The sequence below is a fragment of the Mus pahari genome, chromosome X (genome assembly GCF_900095145.1).
Source record: "Mus pahari chromosome X, PAHARI_EIJ_v1.1, whole genome shotgun sequence".
NCBI lineage: Eukaryota > Metazoa > Chordata > Mammalia > Rodentia > Muridae > Mus > Mus pahari.
This window is the reverse complement of record NC_034613.1, coordinates 138,713,601-138,732,680: the sequence shown is the minus strand read 5'-3', so window position 1 is coordinate 138,732,680 and position 19,080 is coordinate 138,713,601. Positions and strand designations below refer to the sequence as shown.

The window sequence follows — 19,080 nt, the reverse complement described above, 5'->3', positions numbered from 1 at the left end:
AGGCAGGCGGATTTCTGAGTTCGAGGCCAGCCTGGTCTACAGAGTGAGTTCCAGGACAGCCAGGGCTACACAGAGAAACCCTGTCTCGAAAAAGAAAAAAAAAAAAACAATAAAGGATTTGGATGTTCCTAATAAACATACTATGCTTGAGACACCATGAGAAACAATATAGACCCTCTAGGACTAGGAACAATCCGAGTTGGATATATATTATTATGTACAAAGCCTCTTGGATCTTGTTTTCACTCTCCTGAAACCCCACTGCTGGAGACCGAGGAAGCAGACATTTGGATGGGGTCTGAACTGTGTTTCATACATTTCCTACAGGTCAGTGGCAATACACATTGTTAAAGAGTAACTCTTGAAAGAATAAGATGAGATAGACAATAGCCCGTGGAAACCACTGTCATGAAGCAGGACAAGCCATTCTCTAATGCCACAGTCCAAATCTTCAGAGGGTATGTTCCACCATTCCATGCCACGCTGCCAGGGGGTAGGGTTGGAGGAAGAGAATGCAAACCAAACTTAAAGGATTTAGCTGCAAATTGACTTTTATTGATTTTTAACAGTTTTGTCAATCATAACATATAAATACAAAATAATTAAATAATTTGGAGACGAAATTTTGCAAGGACAATGAGCACACACAGAAACAGATGTTACTACTGTGGTTAGTCTGGGATACAACATTTATTTGAAATATATGCAAGGGAGCCTTAGTGAAAGACCTAACTAAAGGATTTTGAAATGTTCCTAATAAACACACTGCTTGAGGTACCACTCAAGCTGGTATAGGTGAGAAATAGGATAGGCCCTCTAGAACTAGGAACAATCAAGGTTGGATATATATTATTACGTACAAACAACAATATCACAGGATAATTCACTCTTCCCAGTAGCTGCTCCCCCTTGTCACTATACACTCTTCAAGATCTGACATGATTTTAAAAATACATACAAGTAAGACTGGACCAGAATGTAGCAGTTGCAACAATAACGTACCATGCAGCTGTCTTTTAAAGACCTAATTTGTTTGCCATATATACACTCTGGAAAAGTAATCCTACTCTGATCCCCTCTTTTGAAAGTCTCTGGGTATTTGAGAAGTGGCAGTGTATATCTTTTCTACAATCACACTCTTCCCAACATGGTTTAGAATACAGTTTTAGCCTCTAACAACTATGGTGTAGAGATTCTATAATCTGGTCATTAGGGATGAAGTCTGGCCATTGGTATCACTATTTCATATCACATATAGTCATACAAGTCATTTCCCTGCATAAGGACCCTGCATAAGGTACCCAGGAGGATCATCAGGGCTAAAATGTGGCCCCACTGTTTTCCAAACCATAAGCTTATAAGGCTGTGTCTGCCCAGTGGGGCACCTTTTCTTGATTGCTCAAAGGCACTTTCTGAGCTAATTGTGGCACTGTCTAGGTATAATTGTTCAGTCTGCCTTTATCATTATTTCTTGATTTCAGCGAAGTTTCTGAATTTCACATCCTATATGATCTCCGAAAGGAGGTTTAGAAGTCACTGGTAAGTTATCACATTAGAGAAGATGACGCAACCATGATTCTACAAAAGAATAAATTTACACAGTAGAAAATAAATATAAAAAAGGTAGAGATAAGATTTTTGACATGTGGGTCACTAGAATTTAGCTTATATACAACAAAGGCATGCACAACTAAACTTACCAACAGACTGAAGTAAATCTTTCTTTTTCTTTCTTTTTTTAAAGGATGTTATTAAGGATAACAACCTCTTTAAAATGTGAGTGGAAACAAACTTTCATTTTTCTTTCCTGGATCTTATTCTGTGGTTTTAACCCCAATGCCTTCCCAAATGAGAGATAAGAAACCAAACTGCAAATGTATAGAAAGCATAATCAGCCATGGTTTCTTCTGACAGTAACTGTTGCCCTCCTTTAGCTTATGTTCCTTTCGAGGTTGCTGAGTAGAAAACCAGCGATTTTCACACATCTCACATTGTATTAAAGGAAAATTGGACACTTCACACCATCCACATCATGCTTTGATTTTAGATGAAGAGAATCACATTTGCTCGATAAAGTGTAAACTTCCCCGCTTCGAAGTCCTTCTGAGCGCTATCCGGCCTTTACCATTGCAGGAGTCCTCTTTGTCACTAAACATGTGCTGTTTGCCAGTGAGATCATGAAGGCACACGTCTCCATTCTGAACACTGAAAGAAACCCCATTCCTCTCGGTAGATGCATTGCCTAGATAGGAGAAGATCAAAGTCGGTCTCATGAAGTATCACAGAAAGTACTCAAGACCGAGCAAGTAACATCTTCACATTGAAATGGGTCTTTTAAAAGTACCCATCCTATGTTTTCATATTTTATTTTTATTCCTTCCCTAAGGTCTGTGACGGTAAGCACAGCAAGTTGAATGATAATCAGAAACAAAATTCCTGTTGACAGTTTTAAAAAACTGAAACAGTCAAAATGGAGAGCGAATCAAGCTATTTTTTATTTTCAAGGTCCCATTTCCTAGCTCCAATTGAACACATTGAATTAAACTGTGTATAAGATAACCTACAATATTATTTAAGATTAGCAGAGATCCTGTAGGGACCCACATAGGCTCCTGATTCCCTATGATTCTTATGAAATGAAATTTTGTATTAGAAGATAAGCTCAAAGCAACCAGTTACAGTCCTGGGAAGATGAAATCATCTCTCTATAGCTATTTCTAAATCTGCCTTCTGACAATCCTAATAGCACAACTTCCCATGAGGAAGCCATTGATTCCAGCCTAAGAGGGGGACAGCAGGGTATTCAGTGGTACCTGTGATTTAGACCTAGACCTCCCTATCATTAGCAGCCTCAGAACTTCAGGACACAGCATCTATTAGCTTTTAGCTACTTAGCACCATCTTTTTGATCATTATAGCTTTGAAAGGCCATATACAAAGCTGAATAATAGCCTATTGGTTATGTCATGATACAATCATAATAATGATGAAAACAGCACTGAACACATCATGTATAGTCTCACTTATAGTTAATGCTAAGGGACAGGTGCTATTTATGATCCCATTTCACAGATGTTAAGACAAAGGTAGAAATTAAATGATCTGCCTAAACTTCTATAGCTCAAAAGTGATGGATGGAACACTTGAGGTTGCTTCCAAAGTGTTAACTCGTGGCCCTGTGTACTAAATTTTAATGTCTGTAAGACAGCTAGGAACTGAAATATGTGTCACATTTATGCAAAAGAGGCAGTAGATGTGGCTAATGCAGCTCCATCTGTGCCACAGCTCAAACAGGGCGTGTGCCTGTCTGAGGCAGCTGTTCCAACTTAGGCATTTTGGTTTGAGGATGTTTGGCTGTGGGAACAATGTGTCCCAGTATAATAAAACACTCAGCTGCCAGTTGCGTTTTTTGAAACTCTCAGTGCCATTCCTCATGCGGGGTGAGGGCTGACATGTCAGAGATGTTCATCTGACAGACACATTATCTTTTTTCTTTCTTTTTTGAAACACTTAGCCATTCTGTTGACTGTAACATGCCCCTTTTACTTACTGTCAGATATCAAAACTAGCTGTGTCAAACAGCGGTGCCAAAATGGACCTGCTTCTACAAAATGATTCTCCAAAGATTGACAGTTTTTTTTTTTTTTTTTTTTTTGGTAGTGCTAGGTAGGTGAAGCATCACCTCCAAACCCTTTTCAGAAGATTAAAAAACTCTAGTTATGGATCAAGAGCCCCTCCACACACACACACACACACACACACACACACACACACACACGAAGGCTTCTGGATGATCCAGTTCAATCCTTTAATCACATGCCTTTCAACTTGCTCTCTCACTCTTAGTAACCAGCCTTCATCTCCTTGTCTTTATTCCAGGGACCTACAATGAATCATTCCTCATATGGCAAGTTGGCATAGTGCCCAGAACTTTAATCTTGTTATTGACAGTGAGGATATAAGGCCATGTGGCAGCAATTTCTTTTTTAAATGTTAATTAATTAATTTTTTCATTTTATATGCATCAGTGTTTTGTCCGAATGTGTATGTCTGTATGAGGGTGTCAGATCTTGGGGTTACAGACATTTATGAGCTACTAAGTGGGTGCTGGGATTTGATTCTAGTTCCTCTGGAAGGATGGTCAGAGCTCTTAACCAACGAGCCATCTCTCCGGCACCAGGCAGCAACTTCTTATCTTTTATAGCAGTGGTTTGCGAAGAAGAAGAAAGTTATTACCTGTTCCCATAGAGGACATTGTCTAGGGGCATTTTTGCTTGCTGCAACTTGGGGCAGGACACTGCTGGTTCTACTTGGTAGAGAAGCTAAGGATGCTATTCAATACTTTGCAATTCTCTAAAAATAGTTATCTAACTCCATATGTCACCTGTGCCCGAGATTGAAAGTTCTGGATGTCAAGGACTCCTGTTGTATATCTTCTTTGTGTAAAATCTCATATGTGGTATGTATACCTGTGCAGGCTGGGATGTATATAAGTTCATGTGAGTGCAGGAATGCACATGCAGTGTTCCTGTGCACGCACGTGGAAGTCTGAGTTTGGAGAGTGTCTTCCTGGGTTACACTGCACTCTCTGTATAGAAGCAGAATTTCTCACTGAATCTGGAGCTCACCATTTCGGTTGACCTGGCTAGTCTGTTTGGCTGTTTCCCATCTCCACCTGCCTCTTGTGTGCTAGGATTACAGCAGGGTCACCACACGGTGCATCAGGCTTTTAAGTGTATTCCGGAGATCTGGTCCTTATCCTTGTGCAGCAACCCCTGAGCCATCTCCCCAGTCAACCCCCAATTGTATTCTTTAAACTTAAACTATCAGAAGCCCTCAACTTTATGAGACTGAAAACCTATTTGGTTGAGACGTGAACCTTCTCACAAACTGATCTGAATTACTAATGGAAAGAACTAAAATCTTAAAATAATGGATAAAGGCCAGCTGTTCATTGGAAGGAGGTACTGGCATATCACACAAGTTTTTTTTTAATAAAATGCAAGAGGTATATTAAGAAGCAGAAGAAGGCAAAAATAAGTAAGATAAGCTATATGAGTAATGAACAGCCCAGTCTTGGAGAGAAAGGAAATGTAATGAAGTTTTAGTTGGAAATTCTAGACTTAATGAGTAAAAGAAGCACAGCTGCAGTCATCTGTTTATGTATGAGTGACACAGATAGTGGCCAATATTGCTCACAATCCATCTTCCAGGCTTTGATATATTCATGGGAACTTGGGTGCTGTCACAAGGCAGCCACATTGTGGGAAAGGGTTAACAAACATGAAAAGAGAAAAACAGGAAGGTTTCAAAGTGCTAAAGATATACATGGCTAATAGATATGATTTTTTAAAATCATATGCTTAGTAATTTAGGTACTGCTCTTACCAAAACAGTGCAGTACTGAAATCTTTGGGCAATATTTAAATTAGGATTTGAATCTAAGAAAACCTTTTTTAGGTTATGGTCAATTCCCATGATGGAAAACTAAATTTTTAAAAAGTCATTCTGTTATTTGCTCTAAAATAAATACATTTAGATTTATAAATATGCTCTGGCTGTTACTGAAAAACTCTATTTTTGACTTACTAGTCATAGGTGTAATCTTCCGGTTTGCTCTGCAAAAAGAACTACCTCAAAAAAAAACCCACTGGCTTGAAAAACACTATATGGAGACAGACATACATACCATTCCCGCTTGCGTGCACTGAGCAATCACTATTCACTAGGAGTGTGGTGGAGTTAGTGGAGTTACAGCTTGACTGTAAGGAATTTGAAGAGCTGGATACTCCTTGGTTTACAGTCTGCTTCTTTAAACCATTAGTAGCAGTTTTACTCCAGTCTACAGCAGAATAAGCATTACAGAAAAACAGGGCAGTATGTTGAAGCTCAAATGCAAGAGACAGGTCACAGTGTAACAAGTTCTAGCAATTGAATTCTCACTTCAGGATCTTGTAGAGAACTCACACATTTCACAAGCTGTCCTTATAAAGGGCACCTTCACCTCCACTGCAAGGATTTACCTTGCAAATAATTGCCTCATTAAGAAGACCTGAGGTCCTCCTAGAGTTAAGGGCTGAGCTAACCAGTTGTCTGGAAACAGCCGCTGATTTAGGAAGTGTCCCAGAGCCTCTCCCTCTGCCCTCACAAGAACACAAGTCAATTCTGCCGTGGTAATTATTCTTGAATCTGTACAAATATGTAAGTGATCTTCGCACACTGCCATCTCCTAAATACAGTACCTATCAGGTACTGAAAGGTTATACTCATGCAGAAGGAAGCTAGCTTTTTCAAACAGGACTTTATTGTTGTTGTTATTGTTTTTAAGAGAAAGAAAAAAAGAAAAAGAAAAAGAAATGAGCTCATTGCTCTGCTAGCCAACCGGAAGTATGTGAAAGGAACGTCAAAATAACCAAATGCATACAAAGTCTGGCCAGCTAACAAATAAAGTCACTGACAACCTGGACCTGTGGAGAAAGGGGTGAGTCAAGCCTTAAAATGTTATGAAGGAAAATATTAAAAATTACTTTGGGAAATAAAAACCATGCACTCAATAGGAAACAAACGCTAAAAATGTCACTGTCGCTTCATTGAAGAAGCAGTCAAGTAACTCTCTTGCTCACAGAATTCTCAGGTAGCAAGAATTCTCTCTCTCCCTCTCCCTCTTTCCCTCCCTCCCTCCCTCTCTTTTCCCCTCTCTCCTCCCTTCCCTCCCCCTTCTTTCCTCCTTGGTAGTGCTTGCTTTCATCTTAATGTACACATGTATTTTCTTGAGATTTAAGAGAAGAAAAAAATGAAAGCAAATCTTTACCAGAATTTTCAGCCAGCCGTAATTTTCCACAACAAAGGTACCGCCTCCACTGTTTTCTGACATTCTCTTTTGCTGCACAGTAAAAGATGAATATGAAAAACCCTAAAGGGGGAGAAAAAAATCCAAACCATTATACAGTGAATTCCTCATAAAACCTGAATCTGTGGGGATTTATTTTGCACAAAAGAGGACATCTTTGGCAGTTATGGACAAAGTGAAATTTTATAAATTGAATAAAATAAAATATCTAAGTTCCAAAGCTTTAAATGAAGATCTTTGGAAGATAGAGTGCTTATAAATGGAACTGCATTTCCACGGCTAATTTCACCATCTCTTGTTGTCCTGGGTCTTGCTCTCATTCTTCCCTGTCCAGGTAACAAAAGCCATCTTCTCAGGGTCCTAGCTGAAACCTCAGCTCCACCTCTTGGATCCTCTGGTTTTGTAACCTCATTCTAAGTTCTGTCAAATTTAAGCTTCTCCAGAGTCTGGGGTACCTCTCTCCTATGTCAGGTTCCTTGCTTGGGTCCTTGGGGCCTTCTGTTCTGATCATCAAGTCTGCAGAGTGTTTGGATTTACATATCCACCATCTTCCTGCCTCTCTTCAAGGCCCAAGGGTGTTACAACATGGAAAGCTAGCTACAGATGTGTACAGACCTTTGGAGTTACTTCCTGCCTACCACTGTCCCCAGAGATCCTTATGTAGCACTGTCACTGCTAAGACTCCCCCAGGCTTTTGCTAGTAAATATTTGTGGACTGTATGGATGAATTCTGAACAACTCTCCCCCTCACCCCCACCAAGGCTTACTTATTTTCATTTTAAAACACCAGATTTGCTTCCTATGGGGGTACATATGAGGAAGCCTCAAGGGTTGTTGGACATGGCACAACTTTGCTCAATGCCACCATGGACGGTTCCTTTGGTTGCATGAAGGGAGAAACAATGTGTGTAAGGGAGGGAGGGATGGGTATATGCACCAGAACAAAAAATACACACAGCCCATCATTAGGCCTTAGCTCCCTTTTACAGAAGCAGCAAATTAATTCTAGTCATTTATGTTCTAATAAGATATTCTGTGGAAATTGAGAAAAAAAGAGGCAAGTTTGCTAGATTCTTAAACCACATGAAGGGAAGCACACAGCTTTCCTGTTAATGATTACTGTGAGTTTTTTCTCTTAAAGTATCTACTACTTTTAGTATCCCATTACTAGGATATGAAACCTTTCTCAAGCCAAAGGTTGTGACACATGCTTGTATAATTATAGCACTGGATTAGCAGAAATAGGAGGATCACTGTGTATCTGAGGCCAATCTGGTAAATCCCATACCAGTCATGGCTACATACATTCATGCAAGATACACTCTACCAGAAAAGCACCCCCTCAACAAAACCCAAAACAAAACAAAAACCCTCAACATGATTTTCTTATCTTCTTTTGTTTTATATTTAATACCACATAGCATAACACAAGGATAAGACAATTTAGGGAATGGTATGTTGTAGATAAAAATACCAGCCATATGTAGTGGTGTGTGTGTGTGTGTGTGTGTGTGTGTGTGTGTGCGCGCACGCATGATCGTGTGTTCAAATAAAACAAGAACCTAAGAATTCTAATACTTAACAAGAACAAGTTAAATATTAGTATTACACTTCTGGGAGGGATTTAATTGAAAACCAGCAAAATCATCTAGTTCCTGATGGAACCGCAGGAGGGCAGTATGGGAGCCAAAAGCAACGTGAAAATAAGCAGAGAAGAATGTAATGGAAAGGAGTTGGAAGAAGAGGAAGCCAAGGGACAATTCTTTATTGTTTCTGTAATGTAAACCTATTAGCCTGCTGGGCTTTAATGCCAAAGCACTTCCATTAAAAATTAACAGCTGACAAGACTTTTATGACATTGCTCCAAAAGGAATTAGTCATTTGGCCCTTCTAAAGAATACAACTGTTAGGGTCCCAAAATGATAGCAGCTGGGCTTTATTATATTATGAGAAGCTCAAAAGTCAAGGAGACCCTCCGAGCCTGTCCCAGGCGTGCTCAGGGCAGCTTGGTAACTTCTAGGGATTAGCCCATGGCCAAGATCACTGCCACTTGCGTTTGTTGATTGTCTTCCCATTATCGTTTTCTGTTTTTAAATCAAAACCCCAAACCTAAGCCCAAGGTCCAAGTGGTGAACTCTCATAGTGACGTGTTATCTGGGTTTTTCCTGTATACAGATTCTGCTTTCATAAACTAGTTTAAGAAAATGAAAAGGAAGGAAGCAAGAAAAGGGTGAGTAATTGGCAGATTCTCTCAATACACTTTCTCCAAGGAGATGAAGATGGATAAAAGGAAAAATCACCATTGCTCAAAATTAGTAAAATGCCTTTCTTTTAAGGACCTTAAAGCTCCTATTCTCAGCAATAAATTGGTTCAGAAAGGGGTACACCTTCAGCCACTAAAGAGGGCACTTTGCAGGCACTTTCTTAATAGTGATATGTTTATTTTCCACTGGGCACTTTGGGCTCTTATTTAACGTTGTGGTGCTTACCTTGTAAGGTGTTAAAGATGGCAAAGAGATACATGAAGGTGACATTAACTGGTCCCCAGGCAAAGAAGGCAAAGCCCCAAGTAATTCCCAGTAAAAATGTGAGGCCAGCAATACTCCTGAGGTCTTGAATACTAGTTTTACGCTGGGCTCCCAGCTGCTTCTTCTTTTTAATTCGACAGAGCTGAACCAAGACCACGATGAACATGCTGACGTTCAGTAGAAATATCACACAGAAATATCCCACAACTGTGATATAGAACACCACATTGCTGTTGATCCAGCAACTGGATGGGGAAGAAGAGAGGAGGAAAATATAATGGTGAAAATATGCTTGCTCCAAGTGATGAACTGAATCTATAATGTTTTGATGAAACAATTTTTTCCCCTCAAGTAAAAAAATAAAAAAAAACAAAACAAAGATAAACTGCATTCTTCACAATCATTTATATCTCTGGGGAACAGAATCTAGGAGTTTATCTTAGGGTACTTGTTAATTGAGAATATCTTTGATGCTGGAGAGATGCTTCAGTGGTTAAGAACAATTGGTGCTTTTCTAGAAGACCAAGCTCCAGCTCACAATTACCTGTAACTTCAGCTCCAAAAGGTCTAACACCCTGTTCTGGCCTCCACAGAAAAACACACACATGTGGCACACATATATACACATAAATAAAATAAATCTTTAAAAATAATATTTTTTGGTGTTTCCAGAAAGAGTTGCTCTGTATAGGCCTGGGTATCCTGGAACTCATCCTGTAGACCTCAAACTCAAAGAGATCTGCCTTACTCTGCTTCTTGAGTGCTAGGATTAAAGGAGTGTGCCACCACTACCTGGCTTAAAACCATTTTAGAAAACATTCAGATCTTCACCTGTGTAAATTATAGTTACAGCAAACTGTATGTACTTATTAATATAATGTCATGAGCATTTCATTTTTATCAACATTTAAGAGTCTTAATATATTTTGCCCTAATTTGTATACTTCTTCAGCATAATTCCTCCTAATTTGTTACTTAATAGTAGTGTGGTATTTTTAACTAGCTAATCTCATTCCACATGATGATGACAGCTCCTATTAAAAATGATTTAACATTTGATTAAGGTGACAGATGTAGCCCCACAGACTGATTAGATCCTCCATTTTCTTGAGGAATTTAATTTTCTAGTTCCCTGGGCATACCCCAAGATGAATTTGTACTTACAAGTCATCTGGTGTCCCATTGGGGAATTTTCCATAAGATCCAATCCCATAATTATCTGGGGATATAGTCAGGACGATGGACACAACAACAGCTGGTATGCCTAGAACACAGGAAACATCAGTCACACAGTTCGGACCACAAAGGAGGTAAATAAAAGCACCTGGAGATCGTTCTATTTTCCCTCCTGTGGTATGACAGAGACTGATTAACTAGTCACCAAATCAGTTTCTATTCTTTTTTTTTTTTGGCACATTAGCAGCCAGAATGACATTTTGGCTAGTAGGATATAAGCAGAAGTCATTTGTTCTATTGCGGTTCTGTCCCCTAGAAACTACCTGCAAAGTTCTCCATTCTCTTTCCCCTGAAACCCGGAGCAGTCTTGGAGGCTCCATCATGAGGCAGAGTCTCCATCTACTGAGGGTCATAAATAACCAGAGTGATGCCTTCCTTCCCTTTACCCGGGGATGCAGACAAGTGGGAAATGATGTGCTGAGATTGCAGGGCTCATCTCCTGGAGCAGCTAGCATCACCATGAACTCACTCATGTCTGCACTGTAAATTTAAGAGTAAGCAACTCCCAGTGAATTTTTCATTACAAAACTGCAATTCCTCAACTGATTATTTGGAACCTGATGATGAATGGAAAAATCTGTCTTCACTGACTCTCAGCTGGTGACCACTATGATGTTGGCTTTCCAGGGGTCCATTCGTACTTCTGCCAAAAGGAGGCACAACAAAAGAGGGCTCCTGACAGTTTACAATACTTTTTGGCTAGGAAAAGGTGCCTCAAAGATGTCCATGCCGCCACTCACCAACCCTGAGCTGCTACCCAACACTGCACACAGACCAGTCAGTCAGCATCACTGCTCTGGTAAATAAAACAGTAATAACAACGATGATGATGACAACTACAACAGCAACAACAACAACGACTCCTTTTATAGATCAGCTGGGGTACCTGAAACATTCAAATGCATTCTTTATTTTAATTCATTTGTACCTCTAATGATATTGACATGATGGTTTCCTAATGAGACATTTTTTAAAGTATAGAATACTGTTGGCTGAAGTTGTAGACCATTGTATTTACCTTGCATGTTCACGGCCCTGGGTTAGATCCTCAGGGTCAAAGACATACATAAGTTATGGAGGTGGAGGAAACTGTCCTTGACAAGGATACCTGGCATTTCAGCTTTTTCTAAAGAAGATAAACTCATGCCCATATACCTGGAGCCATAACTTCCTTTTTGGGACAAATGAGGGAATCTGTATGGTTTGTTATTCTTCATAAAGATATAATGATAGACAGATGGACAAGTAAGGAAAGGCTTACAGTTCTGTTGTGCAGGAGGAACTGTTTAGACTGAAGAAGATAAGGGAATTTGGGAGTGTTGATGGTTGTGATCCAGTGAAAAGGATATCCATAATGAATGAGAAAGCCAGGCGGGGCTGATTTCTAGCCTTGCAAAATGGGGGTATGCTACACCATGTCTTAGAGTCAGGGTCTTTGCCTGGGTGCTGCTGATAACTGCCTTGCTAGCCTCAATGGCTTGTCTTCAGTGAAGTGTGAAACTACATAAAAAATAGGGCACTACATACTTGTGGATTATCTAGAGGACTCTTAGGAGGGTGAGGTACCAGCTTACTCTTTTTCACTGAAGAGACCATAACCAAGTTCATTGGTAAGTGCCACCAAGAGTCATGAACTTAATGGAAAGGAGAATGTAGAGTTTTGGAAAGAATCTGATGGCTGACTCAGCGAGATTCTTCTGGAGACAGTGCAGCCTGTGAGGAGTCCAAAGCTCCCTTAGAGAGTTGCCAAGTAGGATCCAAGTCTCTACATGGTTAAAAGTTAGAACACTGGGTGGCGGCGGGGGGGGGGGGTGTGGAATTCAGGTAGCATTCAAGCAAATTTATACATACCCCAGCCAACAATGCAGAATTTAAGGATGTACTTTCGGATGTAAGTATTAAACACCTTGACCAGTGCTAGGTACATGTGGAATGCTTCTAAGCCCATCCATGTGAATGAGACCAAAAGAAAATAGTGAAGAAATACAGCCACAGTGATGCAGAAACCTCGGGTATTATACAACGCAATCCAGGAGTCTAGGAGGAAGACCAGGTTGAGCAGAAGCAGGGCAGCACACAGCTGGATGAGGATTTTGGAAGGGTAATCCCTCCGGATCTTTCTAAAATAAAAGGACAAAAGCCAGTTAGCATTATAGCCTGCCAAACTTTGTATAAAAATACTCCTCAGCTCTCTCAGAGTTTTAAGTGAAATATTCATTAGCATATGCTGATATGCATAGATTTCCTCATTGTGGGTGAGTGTACAGGGGACATTAAAACCAACAATGGCCGGGCAGTGGAGGCACACGTCTTTAATCCCAGCACTTGGGAGGCAGAGGGAGGTGGATTCCTGAGTTCGAGGCCAGCCTGGTCTACAAAGTGAGTTGCAGGACAGCCAGGGCTATACAGAGAAACCCTGTCTCAGAAAACAAAACAAAACAAAACAAAGCAAAACAAAACAAAACAAAAACCAACAATGAAGGAAAAATCTAAACTGAAAAATTGTGAGAATTCATACTGATAGTCAACTTCAAAAATAAAAACCTAGAATCACCTAGGAGATAAGCATCTGCACACAGCTGTAAGGGTGGGGGTAGATTAACTAAGGTAGGGAGATCCACCTTGAACTTGGGTGGCATTATTCCATGAGGTGGGTCTTAGATTGAATAAAAGGGAGAAAGTGGTCTGAGTACCTACATTCAACACTCTCAGTTCCTGCTGCTATGACATTCCTATGTCCTTGTCATGATGGACAGAACCTTCAAACTATGAGCCAAAATAAAACGTTCCTTGCATACATTGTCTTCGTCAGGTGTTCAACAGCCGCAACAGGAGAAGCAACTAAGGAGACCATTGTACAGAAAATGTGTCTCCATTTCTGTAGGATCTTTTACACAAGGACTATAGACACACAGTTTTAAACAGTGTGGAATTGACACCAAGGAGGAGCCTCCTCATTTCTCCTGAACAACTCCTAGAAGTGTTGCTTGTTCTTCTCACATGAAAGGCTGCTACATTCAGCTCTTCAAATGTATGGTCAGAGTCCCAGATGATCTTATGCTATTACTTCAACTGAGATCATGGAAAGAAGAGTTTGAATTATTGCTAAAGGTAATATCACAGGGAAATGAAGCTAATTTATCTGCTAGGGTTCCCCTCTTAAAATGTAAGAGGAGCTCTTCTGGTGAGCCAAGAAGGAGGCAATGTCATTTAAAGTGTCATTCTTGCTTTTACTTACAAAGTCACACTCAGTGAATTTTTTTCAGTTCAGTTTTACACTCATCCTCTTCATTCCTATACCAGTTAATATAATAGTTAATCTTTCACATTTGTTCAGTATTATTTATTAACTTAATTTATGACTTTTTTTCTGTGCATGGTGCTATGATCCCTTTCAAACTGTAACCTCTTGGATCCCAGTCACTGTCCCTTCTTTCCTCCACTAACTGCTGATGACATACTAGGCACCCATTTGGGGTACAAAGATGATCATGGCACAGTTCCTAGTGAGCTCATCAACTAGTGGAAGGCAGAAGCATACAAACCAAAACCTCTCATAACAGTTCATACCTGAACATTCTAAAGGACAGGGCAGGATGAAGAAAGGGTTTTTTGTTTTGTTTTGTTTTGTTTTGTTTTTGTTTTCTTGTTTGTTTGTTTGTTTTCGAGACAGGGTTTCTCTGTGTAGTCCTGGCTGTCCTGGAACTCACTCTGTAGACCAGGCTGGCCTCGAACTCAGAAATTTCGCCTGCCTCTGCCTCCTGAGTGCTGGGATTAAAGACGTGTGCCACCACGCCCGGCAAGAAAGGGTTTTTAAATAATACATTTTGATGCTGAAGGTGAGAGCTGCATCTTATAAACCAAATTTCCAGTTGTAGATACTCACTCAAAGGCTATGTAGGTTACAAGAGTAACTGACAGAAAAATTGATGAAAGCCCACAGCCAATATATGTGATAAATGTCAGAGCCATCATTTGACTTGGTGGTAAGGATGTTCGAGAGAGGTCCTGGGAAATAAAATATTGTTTTCAGTGATTAAACAATTTTAAATACATAAGAATCACCATTATGCTTGTTGAATATACTAAGTATCCATCAATAGTTTCACAGTCTGTTCAACCAATCTGTAAGATAGGCACAATCACTTTCAGGTAAAAATAAGGACTTCTAGTAACCTGCCTGAGATCCTAGCTAGAAAGTGGAGGAAGCAGAATTCAAATTCAGGTTTGCCCAACTCCAGGGATCACTGCATCATAGTGTACTGGGGAAGCCCTGGATTAGGAGCCTAAAGATTGATATTTGGCTCCTGGCTAGTCCTATGACTATGAACAATCACCACAAGGCTTAATTATGAACAATTACCACAAGGCTTAATTCTAATTGCAATAAAATGACCTGTGCTAAAGGAATGCTGGGAAGATTAAATGAGATCACTTAAGAATGGGGGTGTGGCTAAGTGGTAGAGCACTTGCATAGCATGCACAAAATAATAATAGTAATAATTTGTCAGAGTATTTTATAAATATTTTAAATGCATCAAAAGGCAAATAATTTGTGTTGCCCATTCTAATAGGAATCCCTTGCTATTTAGAGGAGAAAATGCAAATGTGAAAATAGAATGTGAAGAAATACTTGCATTTTACATCCAAATATTGGTTATTTAAAGAGTGGTTTCTTTGGTGAATAACTATGCCTCAATATTATTATGTTTTCTGCTTATCTGTCTAGTCATCAAGTAAAGTAGATATTTCTGATATAATGTCCAGCTAGCCCTCAAACCCAGAATCTAAGGCCACTGAGTATGGGTATGTTACCAATAGGATGCCAAAACTTGTAAGGTGGCTACAGGTACAGATAGTTTCGTTCATCCTCTTGTCTTTGACGGAACAGCCATCAGATGACCAACCTCCTCTGCCACCTGTTGGCATCAAGAGCAGTATCTGTCCCATCAGCAAGGCACAGTGACTTACCAACTTCCCCACTCCCTTAGTAAGACCTTGAAAGGGTTTAAAATTGGAACCTACCATTTCTGCCCAAGTCCCAGAATACACATTTCACAGTTAAGTCATCCTGTAGCAGAAAGATAAGTCATAGCTAATTAATTTGCTGAACTGAAAAGCAATTGGGGAAATCAGTGATATTTTTAACTTCATAATCTTATGCCTGAGTTTTGGAGACTTATTTTACGTGATTTTTAAGAGGCAAACGAGCCCTGTATAGGTCAGTGCTTCTTAAAATATCAATTATGCATATATAACACCTTAGGGACTTGTTTTAAAAAATATATACATACACTCCACTTTGTGGTAGAGCACTTGCCTAGTTGGTGAGGGCATGAGTTCAATCCCCAGTTCAGGGGGCAGGGAATACATTCTGCTCAGTGGGTCTGGGGTGGGGCCTGAGCCTTTGTAAGTCTAGTCAACTCTCAGGTGACACTGATGTTGCAAGTCTGAAGAACACACTCTGAGAAGTGAGGTTGTAGTTGAAAACTCCATATGAGATGAGGTGTCTGGAAGTGAAAGGCAAATCTGCAGCCACAGCTCCTCCCACAGTGAAGCCCAGCAGTGGCTATGAACTTGCTTTGTCATTGGTCTGCCTCAGAAGCTACATGGTCAAAAATGAAATGATTTGGGAGGTCAAGATTCTATCGAGCAACAAGCAATTTGTGGTCTTACACACATCGCCTGTCTCCGGCCTTGCCCTACCAGCATAGTCCGTACAAGCAGACAGGCATCTCCTCACCAGACTTGGGTTGATGTGCTTCAGTGTGACTGTCACGTTTCTTGTCAAGTTCTTGATGGTCATGTTTGTGACACTTGATGATATGACATAGCTTATCAGAGTGAGGTTCTCCAGGGAAGGATCCTAGTACCACAAAGAAGCAGCAAGATGAAAATGGAAATGATATATGATGAGGGCTAATTTACGACTCGAAGGACACTAAGAACTATTTGACTTCACGTCGCTTACAATGTAGGTCAGAAATTGTGATGTAGTAAAGTAACTTTTCCAAGAGCCAACAACCAGAAGCAGGGCTTATTCCACCCCAGGGCTCTAAATACTAAGTTGAAGTGTACAGCTGACACAATAGGACCTCATGAATTCTTAAAGGGCGACCCAACATGAATCATTCAAATCGTTTGTCTTTGAGCAAGCTACTGAATCTCCCTGTGTCTCTATTACCTAATCTGTAAAATGGAGTAAGAGTAGGCTCCTTCTACTCAGGATAGGGATTAGAGACAATACTTGGGAGTTCGTAGGGCGGAGCAGAGCCATTTGTGAGTACCATGAATGTGTTGGTAACTGTTAGTTATCATCAGGAAGACTGGGGTGTGGATAAAAATTAACTACAGGGTTTCCACACTCCACTTAATTTGTGGCAGGCTTAAGAATATGTGATGATGAAGCAGAATTAAGTCACCCACCTCCAAACCAAACCCAAATCAAAACCAATAAGTAGCAACTTTACCTGAAACAGGGCGGGTGTTTCAAAGAAATTGAACTGAATCCTCGAAGCCAATTCTACCTCATTAGCTGGCAAATTATTCATCAGTGATGAGGGCAGAGTAATGGCACCAATACTATTCTCAGGAGGTGGGCTTTCCAGAGAAACCTGGAGATCAAGTAAGAGATAGTGAATGTGTCTGAATTGATACAGTGAGGTTATTAAAACACAGCTCAATGTGGAGGGACCTGAAGGGCCTTGATCTAGACTTCTCTAGAAAACAACTCTGCCTCTATGTCTCTGGTTGGGTGATGCCTCCAAGCAGGAAAGGAAACATTTTAAGGACACATATAAATGGTCAAAGAGTAAGCTGCTTGCAGGGTTCAGGGGACCACAGCAGTTCGCACACCAAGTCAGTAAGCAAGTGCTAGGACAGTCATCATGAGAGTCTGTGCAGTGTGCTTAATCAATGAAGACTGTAAAAAGCAAGACTTTGACTTTAGTGTTTCTAGCCCCCAGTCCCTCTAAAGCATTGGTGCTCAACCTGTTGGCCTTGACCCCTTTAGAGGTTGCATTTCATATATACTGCACATCTGCATTACAATACATAACAGTAGCAAAATTACAGTTACAAAGTAGCAATGAAAATAGTTTTATGGTTGGGGTCACCACAACACGAGGAACTGTATTAAAGGGTCACAGCATTAAGAAGGTTTAAAACCACTGCTGAAGGATGGATAGAAAGCACTAGAAGCAGGATTGACTTTTAGCATTATTATACACATAGTGTAGTTAAAAGAAAATAAAACATTGAAATTCATCTCCATGCATAGGTCCCCAACTGCCTACTATTCCTTCATGAAAATACCATTCCCTGCCATATACCACACACACACACAAACACACACACACACACACACACACACACACACACACACACACACACACACTTTCCATTATCCAGTTACATGGGCACAAGAATCTCTAGTCAAATTATGTATTTTTCTGAATGCTGGGGGTTAAACCCAGGGCCTCATGCACACAAAACACGCCCTATGCCACTGAGTCCCATCTCAGCTTCCAAAACCCATGTCTTTTTTTTTTTTTAAATTCTGTGGTATCTCACTGGCTACTCTGTATACCAGGCTGGTCTTGAACTCAGAGTTCCACCTGCCATCACCTCTTGAATCCTAGATTTAAAGGTGTCAGATATTAAATCTTTTGAATAGTAAATATCACTCCTGATAATCAACAGTAATTGTCTCCATGAGGAAGCACAGCAGGAGCTCCAATCACGCACAAGAAAATGTTGTTTCTATAAGAAATTAGATTGTTGTACCTGGAGATTTGCTGGGTCTTGGGCCGCAAAAGTCGTGGTATTGAAATTACTGGCATTCACTTTGATCACAGCAAGAGCCAAAGAAGGCGAAGTTAGACTGATAGTTGTAGATGAAAAATTAAGCTGTAAGCCAATGGCATCTACCACTTTTAGCAACCTGTAAAGACAGTTAGCAGTTTAAATTTAGTCCTCTCATTTTCTCTCCCCCATTCTAATATAGAATATCAACTGGATGTCATTATGAATCTAGCCCTAGGGACAAATACTGTGCCTATCCCTAGTCACAGAATCAAGTATCTTCAACTTCGAGGGGATCCTCCTAGCATCCTGTAATATACACTATACAGGAAAGTTGCCATGTGTTCATTAAACATTGTTGGAGCAGGAGGGCCCTCCTGTTCTAGACACCAGCATGTTTATTTCAAGTGTTCTCTGAAATGTTAATTAGAATTCTTTCCTGGGATAGGGTGGGGCTGCCCCTCTCACGCTGTAACAGGGAGAAAAGAAAAAGCACATAGCTAAGGGTATTAAAAACAGCATATCCAGCTAGGCGTGGTGGCGCACTCCTTTAATCCCAGCACTCCGGAGGCAGAGGCAGGCGGATTTCTGAGTTCAAGGCCAGCCTGGTCTACAAAGTGAGTTCCAGGACAGCCAGGGCTACACAGAGAAACCCTGTCTCGA

At 40.4% G+C, this 19,080-nt stretch overlaps 1 protein-coding gene across 2 annotated transcripts in view; it reads right to left on the bottom strand.

Annotated features, from left to right (window-relative positions):
- Positions 1-1,912: 1,912 nt before the first annotated feature.
- Adgrg2 (adhesion G protein-coupled receptor G2) overlaps positions 1,913-19,080 on the bottom strand; it is a 59,431-nt gene continuing 42,263 nt past the window's right edge. For both annotated transcript variants that reach the window (XM_021187770.2, XM_021187771.2), the window contains 12 exons: positions 18,400-18,556; positions 17,085-17,228; positions 16,358-16,480; positions 15,640-15,685; positions 15,430-15,533; positions 14,501-14,622; positions 12,466-12,734; positions 10,543-10,642; positions 9,340-9,623; positions 6,812-6,913; positions 5,690-5,842; positions 1,913-2,242 (listed from right to left, as the gene is read on the bottom strand). In XM_021187770.2, the coding sequence (XP_021043429.1) occupies positions 2,058-2,242; positions 5,690-5,842; positions 6,812-6,913; positions 9,340-9,623; positions 10,543-10,642; positions 12,466-12,734; positions 14,501-14,622; positions 15,430-15,533; positions 15,640-15,685; positions 16,358-16,480; positions 17,085-17,228; positions 18,400-18,556 (1,789 nt within the window). In that variant the 3' untranslated portion in view covers positions 1,913-2,057. The remainder of the gene's footprint in view (positions 2,243-5,689; positions 5,843-6,811; positions 6,914-9,339; positions 9,624-10,542; positions 10,643-12,465; positions 12,735-14,500; positions 14,623-15,429; positions 15,534-15,639; positions 15,686-16,357; positions 16,481-17,084; positions 17,229-18,399; positions 18,557-19,080) is intronic.